Source organism: Jaculus jaculus, chromosome 11, assembly GCF_020740685.1.
Source record: "Jaculus jaculus isolate mJacJac1 chromosome 11, mJacJac1.mat.Y.cur, whole genome shotgun sequence".
Lineage (NCBI taxonomy): Eukaryota > Metazoa > Chordata > Mammalia > Rodentia > Dipodidae > Jaculus > Jaculus jaculus.
In genome coordinates this window covers 13,614,857-13,636,337 of record NC_059112.1, presented here as the reverse complement: position 1 = coordinate 13,636,337, position 21,481 = coordinate 13,614,857, and the positions used below count along the sequence as shown (strand labels likewise).

Genomic DNA, 21,481 nt, shown 5'->3' with positions numbered 1-21,481 from the left:
CTCAAACCTTATGTTCTGGTAGAGTACATATCTTCATTCTTTAGCTGAGAGAAAAGGAAGAAAGTTGTCTTCCAATATACATCTCTACCTGAAAAATTCTTAGAATCAGACTAATCATATAGTGCATTTTAATGTGACCTTAAATAAGCTGTTCAACTTCTCTGACCTGTGTCTGTAAAACTTTTTGGAATTAAGCTTAACTGAAGAAATTTTAATTCTGCTTATTAGCCAGCTATCAGAAGAAGTGCTCTACAAATATCACTACACATCAAATTGAAGATACTGATTGTAAGACTTGCCATTATTTTATGCATCCCTAAGAAAGAAAGGGGGAGAGGGTTAAAATCTGGATCAATTCTAAGACCCATCAAATATCAGATTTTAAAATGAAAACAGCACAAATATCATAAAAGTTGTACCATCAAGGCTGGGATGTAGTGAATGGCAACGACTTGCCTAACATATACTTGGCCTTGGGTTAGACCAAATTATCGCAAGGAGAAAGGGGAAAAAAAAAAAGATTTAGAATAAAAGAAATGGACAGGTTTATCCCATTTCCAAGAACAAGACTAAAATATTAAAGTTTGACTACTGATTCTAATTATAATTACCTCTTATCAGTCACAAATACTAAGATGCTTGAAGGGACGGAGTTAGCACCAAGAAACTCTAGAAGGTGCCAAGGAAATACCTGCAATCATTACTTCTTTTTTTTTTTTTTTTTTTTTTGCAGAACAGCTTCTAACCAACACTCAAAATTTAAAATTCAAGACCCATTTAAACATAAACCATGTTATTCACTTTGCCTTAATATTAATGTATATTACTTCCTATTTCATTGTATTTTTTTCAATGTAGTAATTGAATATAATGCCAATTGTGTTAAGGCATAAAATACCTTGTACAAATTTGATACAAGCCATTATTCTAACAGCATTTTTATTTTATTTTATTTTTTTTCGAGGTAGGGACTCGCTTTAGCTCAGACTGACCCAGAATTCACTATGTAGTCTCAGGGTGGCCTTGAACTCACGTTGATCCTCCTACCTCTGTGTCCCGAGTGCTGGGATTCAAAGCATGTGCCACCACGCCCAATTCTCTAATAGCGTATTTTTAAAGAGCATTATGCAATTCAAAATCAGAAAATCTCTAAAAACATACCTGTCAACAATTGAGCTCATTTTACTACAGCTTACGGTAAACAACATAACACACGTTTTCGTCTTGTCGTAGACATTTGTACTTCTCCTCTGGTGATAAGAAAACAAATGGTTATGTTTTCTAAAACATTTCTACAAGGTTGTTTTGAGAAATATATATTCCCATGTAGACTTTAAAATGTTTTGTGATGAAAGCTGAAACATTATTTCCAAACAAATACCTTTAGGTGGGGCATATTTAAGGCTTTTTCTTCTAACAAAGAAATATGGATAAAAATCCAGATGTATTATTGTTTTACTCTAAAGTAATCAAAAATGCCAATTTTACTATTCAGTCTATATACCTGACTGTGTAGCTTCAAGCAGGCTGTAATGATACCATCTAATCAGCAATGAGTAGTTATCAAAACCCCATTTTCTGCTGACCAATATGGTGGGCTATGTATAAAGGGGACATAGCTAGTAAGTACAGTAAGATGTGTAAGGAAGGTTATGTTGTGTGATGTCATTACTCAGGCGAGGAACACCTAAGTGTACCTGTGGAATTTAGAGGGTGAAGATGGAGGGAATATTTCCTTATTTGAGAGAGAGAGAGAGAGAGAGAGAGAGAGAGAGGGAGGGAGGGAGGGAGGGAGGGAGGGAGAAAGAATGGTGTTTCAGGGCCTCTAGCCACTGCAAATGAACTCCAGATGCATGTGCCACCTTGTGCATCTGGCTTATTGTGTGTACTAGGGAATCAAACCTGCATCCTTATGCTTTGCAGTCAAGTGCCTTAACTGTTAAGCTATCTCTCCAGCCCCAGAAGCAGTATTTTTGATGATGCACATCTGTCAGAGGTCAGGATTTTTGTTACTGACAATATGATCCAAGGTCAGGAAGTGTTAGCGTATTCTGAGAACTAGATAAACTGAAAACTCCTGGGCCCCATGCTGGCTACTGAAGTAGAATCTACATTTGCACAAGATCCCACACACATTTCTATGACCATTGAGGTTTAAGAAGCAAAAGACACTTGGCCATGCTATAGATCCTAAGAAAGATTCAAGTTTAGACATCATACCCCTACATAAGCTGAAGAAGTCCAACTACGGGTCAGGAAGAGACAAAAGCTGAAAGGTTCTAAGACAAAGGAATAGCCATTTCTAAGAGACAGGCTTTCATAGGTGAGCCAACGCTATGTGAGAAACTCAAGAACTCATAAGCCTGTTCTAATTAAAGTGTTAATTACTAGAGCAAGTTAAGCAGAAAGGTGCCTTATTACTAAGAGTCTAAATATCCTCTCGACATTTAAAGAATTAAAACTAAAATGAATGACAATAAAAAAAAAAACTCACAAAACTTCCAAAAAAAAAAAAAATCATGCCGGGCGTGGTGGCGCACGCCTTTAATCCCAGCACTTGGGAGGCAGAGGTAGGAGGATCGCCATGAGTTCGAGGCCACCCTGAGACTCCACAGTGAATTCCAGGTCAGCCTGGGCTACAGTGAGACCCCACCTTGAAAAACCAAAAAAAAAAAAAAAAATCACAAGCCTAAAATGCATCTCTGAATTCTATTATAGTCTTTCAAAATTAACCTATTCAAGATTTCTGTGTTTGTCCACGTGTATATGGAGCCAAAGTGTCATTCAGTTGGCACTATCCACCCACCTGTTTTTGAGACATGGCTCTCACTGACCTGGAACTTGTCTAATTAGGCCAGTATAGCTGCACTGTGGGCTCCAGGAATTCACCTGCTTCTGTCTCCTCATTGCTGGAATTACAAGCATATACCACTATGCCCTTTTTGGTTTGCATTTTTGGTTTCTGGTTTTTATTGGGGGGGGGGGTCTGGGGATCATATTCATATCCACATGCTTGTAAGGCAAGCACTTTATCAACAGCTACCTTCCCAGCCCCTCCTCAAGAGTCTCAGGCCCTAACATCATGAATTAAATAATGAATGATGGTCTTGATTATAATAAGCATCCTAAAACTTTTTTAAAACTTTTATTTATTTGTTTGACAGAGAAAGAGGGAGGGAGGGGAGAGAGAGAATGGGCATGCCAGGGCCTCCAGCCACTGCAGACGAACTCCAGATGCATGCGTTCCCTTGTGCATCTGGCTAACGTGGGTCCTGGGGAATCAAACCTGGGTCCTTAGGCTTTGTAGGCAAACACCATAACTGCTAAGCCATCCTTCCAGGCCCATCCTAAAACTTTTGAGACATGAGCTTTACTTTATTATCTCCATTATTTAAAATTTAAGGTATAACATAAACTAAGGTAGAATTACATCTAAATGAATACATTTCCTTTTTTTTTTTTTTTTTTTTTTTGGTTTTTCAAGATAAAGAGTCTCACTCTAGCCCAGGCTGACCTGCAATTCACTATGTAGTCTCAGGGTGGCCTCAAACTCACAGCAATCCTCCTATCTCTGTCTCCCAAGTGCTGGGATTAAAGGTGTGCACCACCACACCTGGCTTAAGTTTACATTTTTAACAACAGGAGACTCTAAAAATATTTTATCACTGTTTTCAAAGTACTTTTCCAAGAGAAAAACAGAACAGCCCTTGATAAATAACATAGCGTCCTATGTGGTTATGGCTATCAAGGCAGACTGTGAGAATTAAGAATTCTTAAAAGATGAGGAGTGGAGGAGATAGCAGTGAGAATAATGAGCATCAACACATGTTAAAATATTCTGAGTGCTTGGGTTAACATCAGCAGATGAAGCGTCTACACAGTTTAAAGTCTGCCTAAGTACACCCATCTAGTCCAACGGAAACATGAATTGTAGTAACAGATACTGGCTCTAGTACTACAACAAAAAGAATAGTAAAGGAAACATAGTGAGCTTGGGTGGACTAAAACATGGTTTTAGGGCTAGAGAGATGACTTAGCGGTTAAGGCGCTTGTCTATAAAGCCTAAGCACGCATGTTCCAATCTCTAGGTCCCATGTAGCCAGACGTAGTGATGCACACATGTAACGTCACACTTGTGCACAAGGGGGCACACATGTCTGGAATTCGTTCATAGCAGCCAAAAGACCCTGGCATGACCATCCTCTCTCTCTCTCAAAAATAATTAAAAAAATTAAATTGTTTTAGCTTAAACCAGAAGACTAGATGTGAGCCTTTATGTCATCCAGTAAGCCATCTGCATGTTTAGTTGTCAAAGGTAGACAGCAGACAAATAGGAAGAAAAAAAAAAAACACTACATAGGAAGGGTGTTGATGCCTTATTACAAAACTAATGAATCCAAAATTGTTTAAACACACAAACTGACTCATGAGCAGGCTGCTCCCTAGTGCTGTTAAAATGTGCTTCCAAACATGTTCATTTGAGACTCCATCTCTCCCAGGGGAGTTCAAGATCTGTGTTCTACTTTTCCAGCCCACTGGTAGATATGCTTTATTTAAGAAAAGTAAACGAGGTAAATTAGGCAAATGTGAATACCCTAGAGTTACTCTTCAAGAAGAGTGTCAAACTAACAAAACGAAGTTCAAAACACTTGGACTGGAGACTACCCTGCACCCCATGCTTTCAACAACCTGGAGCCACACTTGCCCATGCTATACACCCAAGGCAGACAGGTTTAGGTTTAGGCACCACACCATATCCCTATGCAGGCTCCAAGAGGAAGTCCACGTACATCGTCAAGTCACACAGAATAAAGGCTATCGTTATATTTTTTAAGTTTTTGACAGTGACTGGCCAGAATGACACACAACACATCTTTGAAAGGATCATTGCAATTACCTGAATCCAAGGCTCACCCAAATATAAAATGATCAAATTACAGCTAAGAATCAAATGATCCTTCACATAAGCCCCTGGAGTTCAAAGTCATTCGCTGACTGGACCTACCCGGTGAGTGTGTCTAACATTACTATTTTATGACGACAAGGATAGAATGGCAGAAGCCCTGGCATATAAATATTTTAAAGACTAGCTTCCAAACCAAATTCAGGGAATGAGCAGATATTATTAAACTAAGGCATTTTATGAACAATTCAAATTTGGTAAATTTAGAATCAAATATGCTTTTAATTCAGCATGCAACATTACACATAATTAGAGAAAATCTCAGTGTCTATCAGTCCTTAAAACCATAAAACACATCTTGTTTAAAAATAAACTTCTGGGCTAGAGAGATAGCTTAGCAGTTAAGGCAACTGCCTGTGGAGCCTATGAAGCAAAATTCATTCAATTCTCCAGGACCCACATAAGCCAGATGCACAAGGTGGCACATGCATCTGGAGTTCATCTGCAGTGGCTGAAGGCCCTGGAACATCCATATTCTCTCTCAAATACATAAATAAAATAAAAATAAACCTTTAAATAATAAATAGACAAGATCTTAAACTGCAGAACCAAATGCACACATTGTCATTTTGACATAAATACAGGATTGTATGGTCTCCAAAGATATTACACAGCCAAATGAGAGCACCTGACCATCTCCTACAAATCTGCTTTACTCCCAATTTTCTTTTTCAAGCTGACTTCCATATACTCTCTGCACTACTTGCTATATAGTCCAGCCATATTTGCTTTCTGTTTTTCTTTTTAAGTATCCCACAATCAATTTTGTTCCCATGCAAATAAAGCTTTTTTCTCAGCTCTACATGCCTAGCACCTTCTGCCATTTTAGAGAGATCTTTCTAACTGTGTGAGCGCGGTCACCAGTCTCTATTGCATGGCACTAACATTCTTCTATGTGCCGTCCTCCAGAAATGAGAGAAGGGAGGGTTCGGTCTTGTTCACCATCGCCTTACCATTATCTAAGATACTATCTGAATATAACCTCCGCACACGAAATGCTAAGAGGTAAATTAACACAAATGAAAAGATTCAAGTAAAATTTTCCTCAAATTAGTATGCCCAAATAATCCATGAGTTCTTTGACTTGGTTTTTCTGGGAAGGTTGGTACATGTACAGTCCTAAATTGTGCTTGTCTTTACCTGTGTCCTTCTTAGATCTTCTGAACTGATTCTTCAAAATATAGGCTCAAGGTCTTCCTCTTTATGACTAATAGTCAATCCCAGAATTCTGCTAAAACAAGAATAAAATGTTAAATTTACCAATTTAATCAGAATTTTATAAAACACTTAAAAATAATTGTTAAAAATAATTGCCCTTAGAATATATATGCAAATTTTAAATTCTAAGTTCTATGACTTGTTTCCAGAAAAGAACTTTAAAATCACGTATAAGCAAAATCACTTTTAATCTTGCTATAGAAGTTAAAATAGAAAAGTATAAAAAAGAATTATACACATGTGTTAATAATACACTAATATGAATGGATGTAGTTTGTAAGAGTAACAGCATAAAATAAGGGAAGAGTCACAGATTACAGTTTTGCATGTAATTGAAATTATCAGCTGAAAGCAGACATTTTATATATGCCTCATGGTAATGACAAATAAAATATACAGGATTCAGATGGGCATGGTGGTACATGTCTTTAATCCCAGCACTTGGGAGGAAGATTTCAGGGAGTTTGAGGTCAGCCTAGGCTACAGTGACCGGTACCTCAAAAAACAAACAAACAAACAACAAAAAAAAAAAAAACCCCAAGGGCTAGAGAGATGGCTTAATGGTTAAAGTGCTTGCCTGCGAAGCCCATGAACCCATATTTGATTCTCCATATCCTATGTAAGCCAGATATACAAGGTGATGCAAGGTTGCGCATGCACACAAGATGGTGCATGTGTCCGGGGTTCAATCACAGTGGCTAGAGGACCTGGAGTGCCAATTCTTTCTCCCTCTCTTGTGTGCACTCTCTCTCTCTCTCTCATTAAATTACAAAGAGAAAAAAAGAAAAAAGAAACATACTAACTATAGAAGACACACAAATGCCTGTGACATAGCAATGAAAACATAGTAATACAAAAAAATTATAAATGCATAAGAAACTATCAAGCAAGGAAGAGAAAAAGAGCAATGAGAGCTCTAAGACAGAAAGCAGGTTCCTCCCTACCGGTAATTAGGTTAATGTCATTGGATTAAGGTCCTCAAGCAAGTGATACAGAAGCCAAATGAATTTTTAAAAAATCCATCTTCATGCTGTCAACAAGACTTACTTTACATGTAAGAATACAGATGCTAAAAGGAAAAGGACAGAAAAATATTCCATGCAAATGACAATCAAAAGAGCACAAGTGGCTATAGTTATGCCATGACAAAATAGAGTTTAGGTTAAAAGTGTCACAAATTGACAAGATATTATGTAATAATAATGGGGTCACCTCACTATGAAGTTACAGCAATTACAAATGTACATTCCCAAAACAGATTATCCAAATGGAAGCAGCAAACTGAAAGTGGAAATAGCAAAGCAGCAGATTCCCATGCCCCACTCTTCAAAAATGGAAAGATTTCCCCACAGAAAATAAGGGCAGACTTGAACATTACAGACCAAATCAACATACAGAGAACATTTTCACTAGCAACAGAATGCACTCTTTAGGGCATGCCCACCTTTGGAACACAACAGCATACAAATGGAATTCACAACCCTGCAGCTTGCGCAGCACACTGCAGAAGAACCGAAGGGTCAAGGAACGAGAGTGCCGAGGAGATGGCCAAGGGGAAGGTGCTTGCCATGCCAGCCAAGGGCCTGAGTGTGGACCCCAGCCCCGCTGAAAGCCAGAAGCACCAGCACTGTGTGCAATCCCAGCAGTCCTGTGATGAGGGAAGGGGAACAGGTGAATCTCCTGGAGCCCAAGGGGCCGTTGGTTTGGCATATGAAGACTGAACAACAGAGAGACCCAGTCTCCAACAAATGTGGAAAGCAAGGCTGTCCTGTCCTTCGACACACCCCCACTCCACGAAATTGAGACGATGCGTGAGGGCTGGCAGGACGGCTCAGCAGGACAGCATGTGTGCTGCGCGAGCGCGACGGCCCGGGTTCTACTGTCAGCGACCACGTACAAAGGCACAGGCGGGCTGGGCGGAGGCGGATGTGGAAGGATTGCTGGGGCTTGCAAGTCAGCCAATCTGACCAAAAGACAGCAGCCCCGGGGTCAAAGAAGCAGTCTCAAGGAAACACACAGAAGTGCAATAGCGGACACTCATGAATGGGTACTGACGGGAAAAAAAAAACTTTAACTATCTCCTAGCAAGTCAAGCTCAACAGTCTGCTATAGCAGGATCAGTTACCACATCAAGTGAGATTTGTCCCTGGCAAGCAAGAATGTGAGTGAGCTCAATATGGAAATTAACAAATCTATCAATAGATAATATTATGCAAAGAAAACAAAGGATAAAAATCACAGGATCATCTTGATCAATTCAGAAAAAAGTACTTGACGAATTCATACACTCTTGCACTAGTAACAAACCAGTAACAGAATGTATAAACCAGCAATGGAGGATTTCCCTTTCAACAACAACAGCTACAACAAAACCATCTGGGAATCAGGGATGCAACCCAGTAGCCCAGAGTGCATAAACCAGGCCCGTGGTCCATACCTGGAACTCAAGCACTTGGGAGGTGAAGGCAGGAGGATCACAAGTTCAAGGTTATCCTTGACTACACAGAAGTTATCAAGCCTGATTGCTTCTGAGAGTTTTATGTATTTTATGGACTTAACCTGATCCTTAGCACATTCTACAATTCCTCCCATAAGCATGTACTCTTTTCATAACTATAACTGAAATGTTGTCTTTTCACTTTTAATTGTCTACCAGCAGAGGTCTGCCTTCATATGAAATACATTTTATCTATTTCAGAAAACAATAACACAAGTAAAAGATCATTTTCCTACATACTGTTCACATTATTTAAAGAGAGAAAAAAAATCTTTTCATCAATGTTAAATATTAATTCAAAACAGTCAACTCATGTACTTAAGTTAAAAAGATTGAAACTACAATATTGTTTTTCTAACCCAATAACCTATTCACCCACTAACCTACTTTGGAATTTAGTTTGTTAAATTTGATATCTGTTATTTTGTTTACTGATGACAACATTAATTAAAAGTAATGCTAAAATTGAATTGACTGGTACATACAAAACCCAGGTAATAATCTTAATTACATTTATCACCATTCATGAAAAAGTCTAACTTGGTACTGTAGATTAACTAACTTTGTATTAAAACTGAAAAGATAAATACTTGTATAAGAATACATGTAACATTCAAAGTCCCAAACTTTAAAATGGTTAATGAGGAAAAAATAAAAAATAAAATCCAACCATACTTATTTTATTCAATACTGAATGGAAACAAACACTAGTTTACCTCCACAACTGATGCAAAACTTGAGAAGATGACATTCTTAATTCTATAGCAGTTTCTAAGACCAACTTACAAGTTGGCTTGTGTGAGTAAGAATCCCACCCCGTACCACTTCACCAATCAGATGTGGCTCTCTGCACTGCAGTGCCAGCCTTTCAAAAATCAGGTGAGTGATGTCTGAAATCTTATGAAACAAAAGCTAAAATAATTCGTAGCGGTTCTCTTAGTAAAACACAAAACCATTCCAATGATTCGCCTGACACATTTCTTCAGGCAATGTCTAAGCCCCACAGCCTCATGTGTTTGTGATTAAGCCTCATACTTAGTCACTGGCTGGTGGCAGCTTGGGCCTTGTTGAAGAGGTGTGTTGCTGGGTGAGCTGGGGGTGGTATAGCCCAGCTCCCCTTGCCACAGCCAGCCTGCTACTGTCGCTACTTCCCAGTGGTTCTGTGGAAAGCGAGATGTCCAGCCTCTGCCCCACCACACGTGATGGAACTACCCCTCATGACAGCGGCTCACCAGAACTACTGCTGGGTTTCTGAGCTGGAAAACAATCAATTTATATTGTTTTAAGTTGAAGCCATTAAGTTTACAGACACCTGACATCACCCTCTGGCCTCCAGAAGCACATGCACACATGTGCACACCACCCCAACGTATCCACACCCCTATGAGCATGAATACACAATGTACACACACAAGACTTAATTTGTAAATATGAAACAGGTGTCTAAATATGACTAATTAAACCTCAGAGTTTTTGGAAGAGTCCACTAATTGAAAAAGCCAAATGTGTATGAAATTCTGAGAAAGAGAAAAATCTATCAACCTAAAAAAGTATTGTGTGAGTGTCACAAATCCTCCAGGAACCTGTTAAGAAATCTCATTATTATTACCAAAACTGATGGCTTATGGCTTCTTTGATAACGTACACATAATATGCACAAAGATAAAGACATTTTCACACATATACTTCACTAAGGAGGCCTGTTGCAATTACACTCTGGTTGCTGGGACAAAACATCCCACCAGCCTGACATGGTGGCACACACCTTTAATCCCACCATTCAGAAGGTAGGAACATCACCATGAGTTCGAGGCCACCCTGAGACTACATAGTGAATTCCAGGTCAGCCTTGGCTAGAACAAAGCCCTACCACAAATAAGTGTGTGTGCACACACACACACACACACACACACCCCAAAAGTGGCTTATGGAAGGCAAGGGTTGATTTTGGCTTAAGGTCAAGAGGAGGCTTATAGGGGCAGGAGTGGAGACGCGGTGGCAGAGCTGCTGACGGAAAGCAGCAGGAGACTGAGCTGAGCTCCTACTGGCATGAACTGAGCTCAAACACCCCGATGCCTGTGCCCAGCAATACACCTCCTCCAGCAAGGCTTCTCTAGATCAACATTTCAAATCTTCCACATTTCTCCAGCAAATCAGTTCCAGAAGACCAAAACCACCTGGGCTTATTGCAGCACTGCTCTTACTCCCAATACCAATTTCCTGTTGCTGTTACATTCTCATCGCTGTTCCAAAACACCTGACCAAAAGCAACTTATCAGAGGAAAGCTGACAGTCTCTGGGGGAGCCTCATTAGGGTGGGTCGAGAGCATGGCAGAGCACAGGCGGTCACCTTGCCGCAACCACTGGCAGGAAGACGTCAGTGGGTCTCAGGTCTCAAAAAATTACATCAGTATGTGGCCTGGATGTGTCCACCCAAAATTCTTATGCTAAAACTTGATCTCCAGTGCAACAGTGTTAAGACATGGGGCTTTGCGAAGTGACCAGGTCACGAGTGGGTTATACTGTTGTAAGACTCCCCTTCACTTCGCGTGAGGAGGCAGGTAGGAGGCCTTATCTCCCAAGCCGAAGATGAGCCTTCACCAAACACTGACTCTGCTAGTGCCTTGATTATGCATGTCAGCCTTGTTTACAAATTACTCAAAGGTTTTTTTTTTTTTTTGGTTTTTCGAGGTACCGTCTCACTCTAGTCCAGGCTGACCTGGAATTCACTATGGAGTCTCAAGGTGGACTCAAACTCATGGTGATCCTCCTACCTCTGCCTCCCGAGTGCTGGGACTAAAGGCATGCGCCACCATGCCTGGCCAAAGGTATTTTATTATAGCAGCTAAATGGATTAAAAAATCAAAGAACCACAAGAATCAGCTACAATATCCTTGAAAAACACCAAATCTCTGATCATCAATGAGTATCCTATGTCAATGAATTTCCTTCTTTTCTTTTTTTCTTCTTTTCTTTTCTTTTATCCTGCCCAACAGTTTTCAGGACATTCTCCTTTGTGTCTCCTAGTATTATTTAAACCTCACAATTCGCTTTGCACGTAAGATGGGGCAAGGGAGAACCTGCAGAAGTTCAATGTCCAAAGCCCCTGACTGAAGGTGTTGGGCAAAAGGCAATGAGCAGTAAGTGCATGGGAGAGGTCTTGAGAACAGGTCACCGAGCAAGCCCCCTCTGGATGGGATCACTACAGTCTGCAAGCAACAGTGGTGGGGGGAAGGGGAGCGAAAGCAAAGTAAAACATTTTTCTGGGAATGGACAAAAGGCCTCATCAAGAACTGTGGAATTCAAAATTACCAGGTGCAGGGCCATACTCTTTCCCTAATAGGGCTCTAATAGGCATATAAGAGGGACCTGTTAAAAGCTTTGTCTCAGGGTTAGAGAGATGGCTTAGCAGCTAAAGCGCTTGTCTGCAAAGCCAAAGGACCCAGGTTCAAATAACCAGGACCCACGTAAGCCAAATGTGGCATATGCAATTCATTTGCAGCAGTTGAAGGCCCTGGCGTGCCCATTCTGTCTTTTTCTCTCTCTGCCTCTTCATCCTCTCTCTTTCAAAAAATAAATAAATACGTTTTTTAAATTCCATTTTTAAAAAAGCTTTGTCTCCTCTCTAATTCTATCACAATAATAATCAGATTCATGGCCAGGTTCCTAACACAACCTCCCTGAGACCAGTCAGATAAAAAGACCTCTGTATAACTACCATAGAAGTGCCCTCCATAAGTATGCTTTAAATTGACAATTGGTTGTCCTAAGTCTCGTTGCTTCATTAAGGCCACAAAGTCATCATGAAAGCTTTAGAATTATGATGCCAAGTGCACCATCAAAGGGTCACTGCACCCCATTCACTATAGCCATGGTTTCCCTCTTGTGCAGACTCAATTAATGAGTAGTTCAACTGCAAAATAAATAAAAACAATATGAGGAACTGCTTTTTGGTATACTTTCAGCTAAGGTCTCCCAAACCTGAAGCAAAATTCACGGGTTAGAACTTGCTGGGAGGACAGGTTAGCAATTCCAGAGCAGCAAGATGGGGAGGAGCACAGCAGGGAGGCAGGCGGAGCAAGAGGGGGTTGCCCTCTGTGCCGCCTCCACCGCCCTGGAGACCATGGCCAACCTCCCAGTCTAGAAAGTCTCCCGACAAATCCTGGGGAAACACTATGCCTGGGTGTGGTCTGTAGGGAAAGATAACAGAAGGTTCCCATCTTGTCCGAGATCACTTAATAGTTAATCTCTAACTACTGAGCCTGTAGACATAAGTACATATTTACATTTATAACATACATTTTGTGGTGGTTTGATTCAGGTGTCCCCTATAAACTTAGGTGTTCTGAATGCTAGTCTCCCCAGCTGATGGCAATTAGAAATTAAAGCCTTCTGGAGGCGATGTATTGTTGGGGCGGGCTCATGCATGTTATAGCCAGTTTCCCCATGCCCATGTTTGGCACACTCTCCTGAGAGTGGGGTTGCTGCTAGACACCCGACTGTGTGGCTTTGGCCTTTTGGAGCTGATTTTCTTTTATTTATTTATTTATTTATTTATTTGAGAGCGACAGACACAGAGAGAAAGACAGATAGAGGGAGAGAGAGAGAGAATGGGCGTGCCAGGGCTTCCAGCCTCTGCAAACGAGCTCCAGACGCGTGCGCCCCCTTGTGCATCTGGCTAACGTGGGACCTGGGGAACCGAGTCTCGAACCGGGGTCCTTAGGCTTCACAGGCAAGCGCTTAACCGCTAAGCCATCTCTCCAGCCCTTGGAGCTGATTTTCAACAGGAATGTGGAGGGATTTGAAACCTTGGCCTAAAAGACACCTTGCAGTGCTGTAAGTACAGCTTAATGGATTATTCTCATCAGAGATGAAACACCTGAGTGCAATAAGAACTATGGACTGTGAGGTTTGGCTTATGAGGGTGAAAAGCTTTGTCTGGATTGGGCTAGAAGCAGTTTGTGTGAAAAGCTTGCTGTTATGCCAGTGTCCTGAGAACCTGTGTAGGGTTGCAATGCATAGAAACGGAGTGGTGTATGAAGAGGGATATGGTACAGAAAAAAACGAAATCTTTGGGTGAACTGCTGACCATTCAGCTGCAATTGAGAGATTACAGTCTTTGAGACTGGGCCAGCTGACCTGCACTGGGGCAACAGGAAGAATCTAGACTCTTCTGAAGGGGTCTGAGTGCTCAAGAAGTGTCCTGTTCTTCAAAGTCTGCTTTATTCTCCCCTGGATTAACAAATTGGCACTCTACCTGGTATTGTGGAGTATAAGACATGCAAAAAAGAGGGTCATTGAGTTTGCAACATGGTCTTCTGTTTTGGAAATAGCCATGGGCAGTGTGAAGCAGGTTTGCTGACCGCCTACATGGAAACTAGATGGGGCCATGAGGATGAACCGTGGGTTGCAGTGGAGACCCAGTGGAGCTGCTGGGACCATGAGATGGCTGCTAAGGAGAGCTGCGGCCCAGGATGAAGTTTGCCAGGACTGTGAGTAGCCTAGCTGGAGGGGTGGAATTGGAACTCTAGACACATCTGCCCACCTGGCAGGCTTACGTGGGCCCTGGAGAATCAAACAGATCCTTTGGCTTTGCAGGCAAATGCCTTAACCACTAAGCCATCTTCTCCAGCCCTGCCATCTACCTTAAAATTTAAAAAAATTTTTTTTTTTTTTTATTTGAGAGTGACAGAGAAAGAGGTAGACAGGAAGGGAGGGAGAGAGAGAGAATGGGCATGCCAGGGCCTCCAGCCACTGCAAACAAACTCCAGATGCATGTGCCACCTTGTGCATCTGGCTTACGTGGGTTCTGAGGAATCAAGCCTTGAACCAGGGTCCTTAGGCTTCACAGGCAAGCATTAACCACTAAGCCATCTCTCCAGCCCTACATCTACCTATTTTAAGACAGGATCTCTTATTGGCATGGAACTCACCAGGTAGCCTAAACTGACAGACCTGTGAGCCTCAGAGATCTACCTGTCTCTACTTCCTTCACATTTGGATTACAAACACCACTCCTGGCTTTTTGCTTTTTTGCTTGTGGTATGTGCAAAGTGATGTGTGGTATGTGCTGTGGTAGCAAGAGAATGTCAGGTGCCCTTCTCTGATGTGTCTCACCTGATTGTGGTGAACAATCTTTTATGTCCTGTGTTAGATTCAGTTTGCTACTATTTTGTTGATGATTTTTGCCTCTGTTTGTCAAAGATACTAGTCTGTGAGTTCAAGGTCACATTGAGAAGACATAGTGAATTCCAGGTCAGCCAGAGCTTGAGCTAGAGTGAGAGTCTACCTCGAAAAACAAAAACAAAAAATAACTATCAACTTGAAATCAATCAGACTTAAAAATAAAAGCAATAACCTTAAAATTTCAGTGATAAAAAGGCAAACTACAGATTGGAAAATAATCACAATTCTAATATCTGAAAAAAGCCTTATATTAGAATATATTTAAGGCAGAGGCCTGCTGTCAAGTTCTGATGACCCAAGTCTGGATCCCCAGAACCCATGTAAAGACAGACTCAGTAATGAGCAGCTATAATTCCAGCCTTCCTGTGACAAAATGGGAGGTGGAAATGAGGACCCTAGAGGCTTTTATGTCAGCTAGCCTAGCATATGCTACAATGAACAACAGAGCTACCTCAAACAAAGCAGAAGGCGAGATCAAACACCCGAAGTTCTCCTCCAACCTCTGGATGTGCACCAATATGCTCACACTCGCCCACAAGAAGATATAAACATGGGCACGTGCGCACGTATACACACACATACACACACACGCGCACACACACACACACACACACACACACACACACACACAAATAAGTAAAATAAAATAAAAAACAGTAGTACATGCCATTCAGAAACACACACACACACACACACACACACACACACACGGATATATTTAAGGCGGGTGGGGGGCTTGATATCAATAAGCAAACAACCCAAATTTTATTGTTTGTTTGTTTGGTTGTTTTTTTTTTTGGTTTTTCAAGGTAGGGTCTCACTCTAGTCCAGGCTGACCTGGAATTCACTATGGAGTCTCAGGGTGGCCTTGAACTCACAGCAATCCTACCTCTGCCTCCGGAGTGCTGGGATTAAAGACGTGCGCCACCACGCCCGGCTTACAACCCAAATTTTAAAATAGACAAAAGATTTGAGTAGACATTTCATAAAAGAAAATATACCAAACACATGCACATACAAAGATACTTAACGTCATTAGTTATTATGGAAATGCAAAGCAGATACATTCTTACCCACCCTATAGAATCACACGTTTAAATTTTCTGACATACTCCAGATCATTACCATGTCCTGTGGGTAGGGGAAAAAGTCCCCAGTAGAGGCAAACTGGCAGAGCAGGAAATGGTTCCAGAACTCAATAATTGGTCAGGCCTGGTGGTACATGCCTATAATCCCAGCACACAGGAGGCTGAGGCATAAGGATTTCTAGTTCCGGGCCAGCCTGGGTCACAAGGCAAGACTATCTCAATAAACAACAACAACAACAAAATGAACCCAACAATTCAACTTTCAAGACTGAAAAGGACTTCTAGTAAATCCACAAAAAAAAAAAAAAAAAAGGTGTAGAAAAATATACATCAAAGTGTACCCAGTAGTTATCTACTGGAGAGATGTAAGATAAATGAGCACGTGTGCCCACTGCGGTGGCCCACGCCTGCCAGCACTCAGGAAGCTGACGCAAGAGGATTTCCATGAGCTCACGGCCAGCCTAGAGGACAGTGTAAGATCCTGTCTCACCAAGAACAAGTCAAGATGTCTTATAAGTGGGCTGGGCTGTTTACATGTTTCATAAACACTCTATTTCTATAATTTTAAAATTAAAATTTTGAAATGTGATTCCTTTTGAATAGATCTTCATATGCGGAGTTTAAATGAAAAGTGCTATTTTGCATGAGGGCTACTACCCCCTGCACATCAAACAGAAGTAGCACAAGTACCCTAGCAGACAACACAAAGCACCTTCACATCCAGGAAAATATCAATAGCAACTGTCAGCCACCATCAGCCACCTTAATTATATAACCTTAGTCACTAGAGGGAGTTTTGAGTATTTGCTCTCTAAAATAGATCCACACAGCACTCTTCCCAACTTGTTTAAAAAGTAAGAGCAAAAATCACTCATACATGTTTATAACAATTTATAATCACAAAAATGTTTAGCTTTTTGCACCATCACTGCATTTCAATCTTATTTTTTATAAGAAAGTACACATATTGCAGGGCATGGTGGTACATACCTTTAATAGCAGCACTAGGGAGGCAGAGGTAGGAGAATCACTGTAACTAGAGCGAGTCCCAGGTCAGCCTGGACTACAGTGAGACCATACCTCGAAGAAAAAAAGAAAAAAAAAGGAAGAAACTACACATACCATCACACATAAATTAGTATTTCAGTGGGGTCCATGCCTGATTTCCTTAAGGGAATAGAAAAGTTTCCCAACCAAAAAAGCACTTAACCTAGGAAAGGAAGATCACTGTCATTGTAAACAACATGTTCAAACTTGAGGGGATGGTGATCAATGAGAAAAAATTTTATATAGTTCCTGAAAAACAAATATAAAGGGGTGGAGGTGTACTACACTAAGAACGCAACATAACCCAACCATTAGGCCAAATGAAAATGGCATCGCTAAATATTTTAGCAAAATTGAATTTGTGACCTCAGCATCCTAAAGTATAAACAGCCATCAAATGTATTCTAAGCCTTTTCAGCTTTGTTCTTTTAAAGATTAGAGAAATCTGGGGCTGGGGAAAAGGCTCAGCAGGTGAGAGTGGCTGGAATGTGATCTCCAGGATGAGAGAACAGCAGGGTGGTCAGCCAATTAACCATGAAAATGACCCAAAATCCCCATAGCCAACACATAAATTATCTTAAGAAGGTTAGTTTCTGTTTAAAGAGTCCAGATATATCCAACACATTAAGCACACAGACAACACGTTAGTAAATTTCATTTCCTACCCTGTCCCTGTGAGACCACTTCTCCCGTTACCATTAAGTATTAGTTTTTCTGTATTCTCCTAGAATTGTTTTACACAGAGAAGAGCAGACACAAGTTTTGTATTGTTATTACACTACACACACACACCAGCACACAAGTCACTGTTCTCCACCTTGCTTTTTTCACAGCACCACAAGGCTTTGGTACTTTTCACGTAAACACACAGCTTCCTCATTCTTTTTTCATATGAGATCATGGCTTTAAGTCTATACCTTCCCAGTAACCTTTAATGACATTCTGTTTGGTAAACTCCTTAACATATAAATTGGTGTCCTTGCCCCCAAGATTTTCATTTAAAACAAACCAGATTTGCGGTGTCCCAAGGGATGTGCTTCAGAGAAAGAAGCCCTTGAAGTGACATCCTTTCAGGAATGTTTATTTTCAATCAGATACGGGTGCGATTAACTCACAATCTTCTCCTCTGATCACTTAAAGCTCCAAAATAGAACGCAATCGAATGAAATTACCTTGACATGGACTTTCGGACACCGGTGTCTCAAACGACTGTACAAGTTTCTTGTGCTTTTCTTTCCCTGTAAAGAAGACGAAGAAGAGGATAATTGGGGTTTCTGCGGTTGCTGCTGTTGTTTGAAAGGCGGCAAGAAATCCTTCAAGTTAGGCAGTGTGACGATCTACCCACCAGCGGGAAACCATAACGCGATCGCGCGGGTCACGGCCATGGGTCAGAGGCCTTTGTATCTTTCAGGGGGGGTTCTGCTAAGTACTGCGCGGGGTCGGGGTCGGGGTCGGGGGGCGACTGGGACATCAGCGTTCAAACGTCTTCACCGACGCAAACTCCGGGGCCCGAGCTCGGGGGGATGACCGCGGGGACGACGACGAGCAGCAGCAGCAGCAGCAGCAGCAGCAGCAGCAGCAGCGAGCCCCGGAACCGCGAGCGCTAACGGAACCAGCGCCCGGGCGGCGGCGGTGGCCGCTCGGACTGCGGACCGCGATGCGCGCGCGCGCCGCGCCGGGCCGGGCCGAGGCGCAGGCGGGGGGTTCCCCGGAGGAGCCGGCCTCCCCAGCGCCCCATTGGGCGCCGTTCCAAACGTGCCCGGTGCGGTGACAGGAATAATGTGGGTCACAGCAGGCCTAGCGGGACCCGGGGACGAACCAGCCGGGTCTGACAGCCGGTCCGTCTCTACCCTTCCCCCCCCCCCAACCGCCCGCTCCCCGACACACTCCGCCCGGCAGCTGCGAACGGACCTACGGTCCCAAGCGTCCCCGGCCGGGGGGGGGGGTCATCGCCGTCGGCCCCCCCGCACCCCCCACAGCAAGCCGACCCTTGTCCCGCAGGTAACCCCGGATGTCCCCCCCTCTCCCCGCTCGGCACCTCCATCCCATCCGCCCGGCATCTCCGCCCGCCTCCTCTTCCCTTCCCTCTCCGCCCCCCGCTTCCTCCAGCCACCTCCCCTAAGTCTCACCGTACGGCGGCTCCGCGCGCGGTCACTCCAGACCACGGCGGCGGCGGCGGCGGCGGCGGCGGCGGCTGCGGCGGGGGGGTGGGGAACCCCAGCGCGCGCGACACCCACCCACCCCGAAACATCCACCGCGGCGGCCCGCGCGTGCCCCCCTCCTCTCCCCCCCTTCCTCCCTTCCCCTCCTCCACCCGCTCCCCGGGAGCGCACGCGCGCATGCGCCGCACGGCCAGCAGCCAACCCACGGCCGTCCCGGCCCCGGCCCACTCCGGGGAGGCGGAGGGCGCCGCTCGCTCGCACTCACCGGGAGCGCGCACGCGGCGACTGCGGATAGATTTTTCTTCTTCTTCTTCTTCTTCTTCCTCTTCTTTTGCTTCTTCTCCCCGCCCTGGCGCTCTCTGGGCCGCCGTCCCGGCTTCTCCTCAGCTGCCAGCCCGTAGCCGCGAGCCCAGGCCGTGATTGCGCGTCCCTCGGCGGCGCATGCGTCGTCGGGGCTCGGCCGCGGCTCGGCGCTCGCCCCGCCCCCCCCAGGCGCTCGGCTTTTCCTCGGGCGCGCCTGCTCGCCGTGCGCATGCGACTCGTCCCGGGCGGAGCGCGGGGTGGCGGGGTGGCGGGGCGGGGGGTGGAGGGGTTGGTGGTGAAGAAGGATTTCGGTGGCCCTATCCCGGCTGTTCCCGCTTCTCCGGCCGTGCAAGCTCAGAGGAGGACCAGGACGAGGAGGAAGATTCCCGGGCGCAGATCCGGATGCTCGCTGCTCCCCGGAGCTGCACTGCACTCGGTCGGCGCCCGGTGAAGAGTTTCCGAGCGGCGGGGGCGGGAGCGAGGTGGCGGAGATGTACGGAATGCCGCGAGGGGTGGATGCGGGGCCGGAGGACACCGCTTCCCGTTAACTTCTTGCTAGTGATGATGTCCGGGGACCCCCCCCTTCTCCCCGACAGGTGCCCTCCGTACCGGGGAAGACGTAAGGTCAAGAACCTCGCCCTCCTCTGCCCCCACTTAACCTTTTATGAAAAGCCAAATGACAGTATAAGAGATGGGGGTGACGGAAAGGGAATGGCCCAGGACCCCTGCTTCGGACCCGTGTCTGGGTTCGTGCACGTCAATCAGTGGGGAAGAGCTCTTTATAGTACTGATTCCTAGGAAGTGCTTTAACCAGCTTGCACGTAGACCAAAAAGCGTTTTCTTGTTTTAAAAATGCACCCTGCTGTTTTAGCTCTGAAAATTCGCTAAGATGATAGGAGCCTCCACGAATGTTTCATATTCTTCCTGGGTGATCTGAGAAACATGACCTCGAAGAAAATTCAGCCGGGCTTGTGCTCTGATGCCTCTGCACCCACCTCTTTGGAGGCTGAAGCAGGAGGATCGCGAATTCCAGGCCAAATCACAAGACCCTGTCTCAGGAGGGCCCCCCCCCACACTCCCTGTGGGGAAAAGTATGATGTGGTAACACTCCATCGTGTGGAAGAAGGTATTTTTGTGGGCATTTCTGCTTGTTCTGACTTCCTTTCCTGTTCCGGTTGATTTCATTTGGAGAACTTACCTTTCTCCCCTCCGTCAGTGGTCAGGGCGGGACGAAGGGAGGGAAAGCGTCTGTGAGTTAGGCCTCTCTGGCTGTCCCTGCCGTCTCTTTTCCAGTGCATTTGAAAATCAAGAAGAATGGGACCATCTTTCCTTGCATGAATAATGAAGAAGTCACCAGCGGTGGGGCAGAGATTCAAAGATGGAGATTTGGCCGAGAGACATTGCTTGCCTTAAAATCAATGTGGACCAGATTCCTCGGGAACTTTTAATCAATAAAAACTTGGTTGTGTTTGTCTTATTGCTTACACCAGTGAGGTTTTTTGTTTGTTTGCTTGCTTGCTTTTTTTTCACGTGTAATTCTGAGCCCTCACTGATAATGGTAGATAGCAAGAGAAGAGCTATGAAATGGCAATCACCAAGATAGGTTGCAGCCAGACCAGGGTGGGAAATGCTTTTCCTAGTGTGACTGTCTGGATTTGATTCAAGAAACAGCCCCTCCTCGTATTCCACATCCTCTCCAGCATAAATTCAAGATTACCTTTGCCCTTTTTATTGGCTTCATTGCCCCCTTAGTCACCAGGATCAAACTGTGTTCATCTCTGACCCCTCCTCCTATCACATTCTGTGTTTAATTATTTACCAAGACCTGGTGATAGTCCCGTTTCTTTGCTCAGTCCTCTGCCGCTGCTTGGATATTTCCCACGGTTCAGTTTACAACTTATTCCCCATATTCTTCTCTCCAACTGCGGGTCAGAAGCTATTTCTGATGCTTTTCCAATTTGCATGTTGTTTCCATCAAGCAAGTCCTGCCCTACAGTTTCATAGGCTTAGATCTTAA

The 21,481-nt window shown here is 43.9% G+C and overlaps 1 protein-coding gene and 1 long non-coding RNA gene across 10 annotated transcripts in view; one reads left to right on the top strand and one right to left on the bottom strand.

Annotated features, from left to right (window-relative positions):
• The window catches only part of Clock (clock circadian regulator), a 61,941-nt gene extending 42,362 nt beyond the window's left edge, over positions 1–19,579 (bottom strand). For 4 of the 9 annotated variants that reach the window (XM_045161399.1, XM_004665390.2, XM_045161405.1 and 1 more), the window contains exons 1-4: positions 19,427–19,579; positions 18,172–18,237; positions 6,104–6,191; positions 1,162–1,250 (exon numbers count right to left, since the gene is read on the bottom strand). In XM_045161399.1, the coding sequence (XP_045017334.1) occupies positions 1,162–1,208 (47 nt within the window). In that variant the 5' untranslated portion in view covers positions 1,209–1,250; positions 6,104–6,191; positions 18,172–18,237; positions 19,427–19,579. Of the gene's footprint in view, positions 1–1,161; positions 1,251–6,103; positions 6,195–18,171; positions 18,238–18,344; positions 18,365–19,128; positions 19,152–19,426 lie in introns of those variants that run through there. The other 5 variants (XM_045161400.1, XM_045161401.1, XM_045161404.1 and 2 more) reach the window with 5 other exon arrangements.
• Positions 19,580–19,769: 190 nt separating this feature from the next.
• On the top strand, positions 19,770–20,948 carry LOC123464441. The gene is made up of 2 exons (XR_006639581.1): positions 19,770–19,900; positions 20,336–20,948. It is a non-coding gene; the product is annotated as an uncharacterized LOC123464441 (long non-coding RNA).
• The last annotated feature ends 533 nt before the right edge of the window (positions 20,949–21,481 follow it).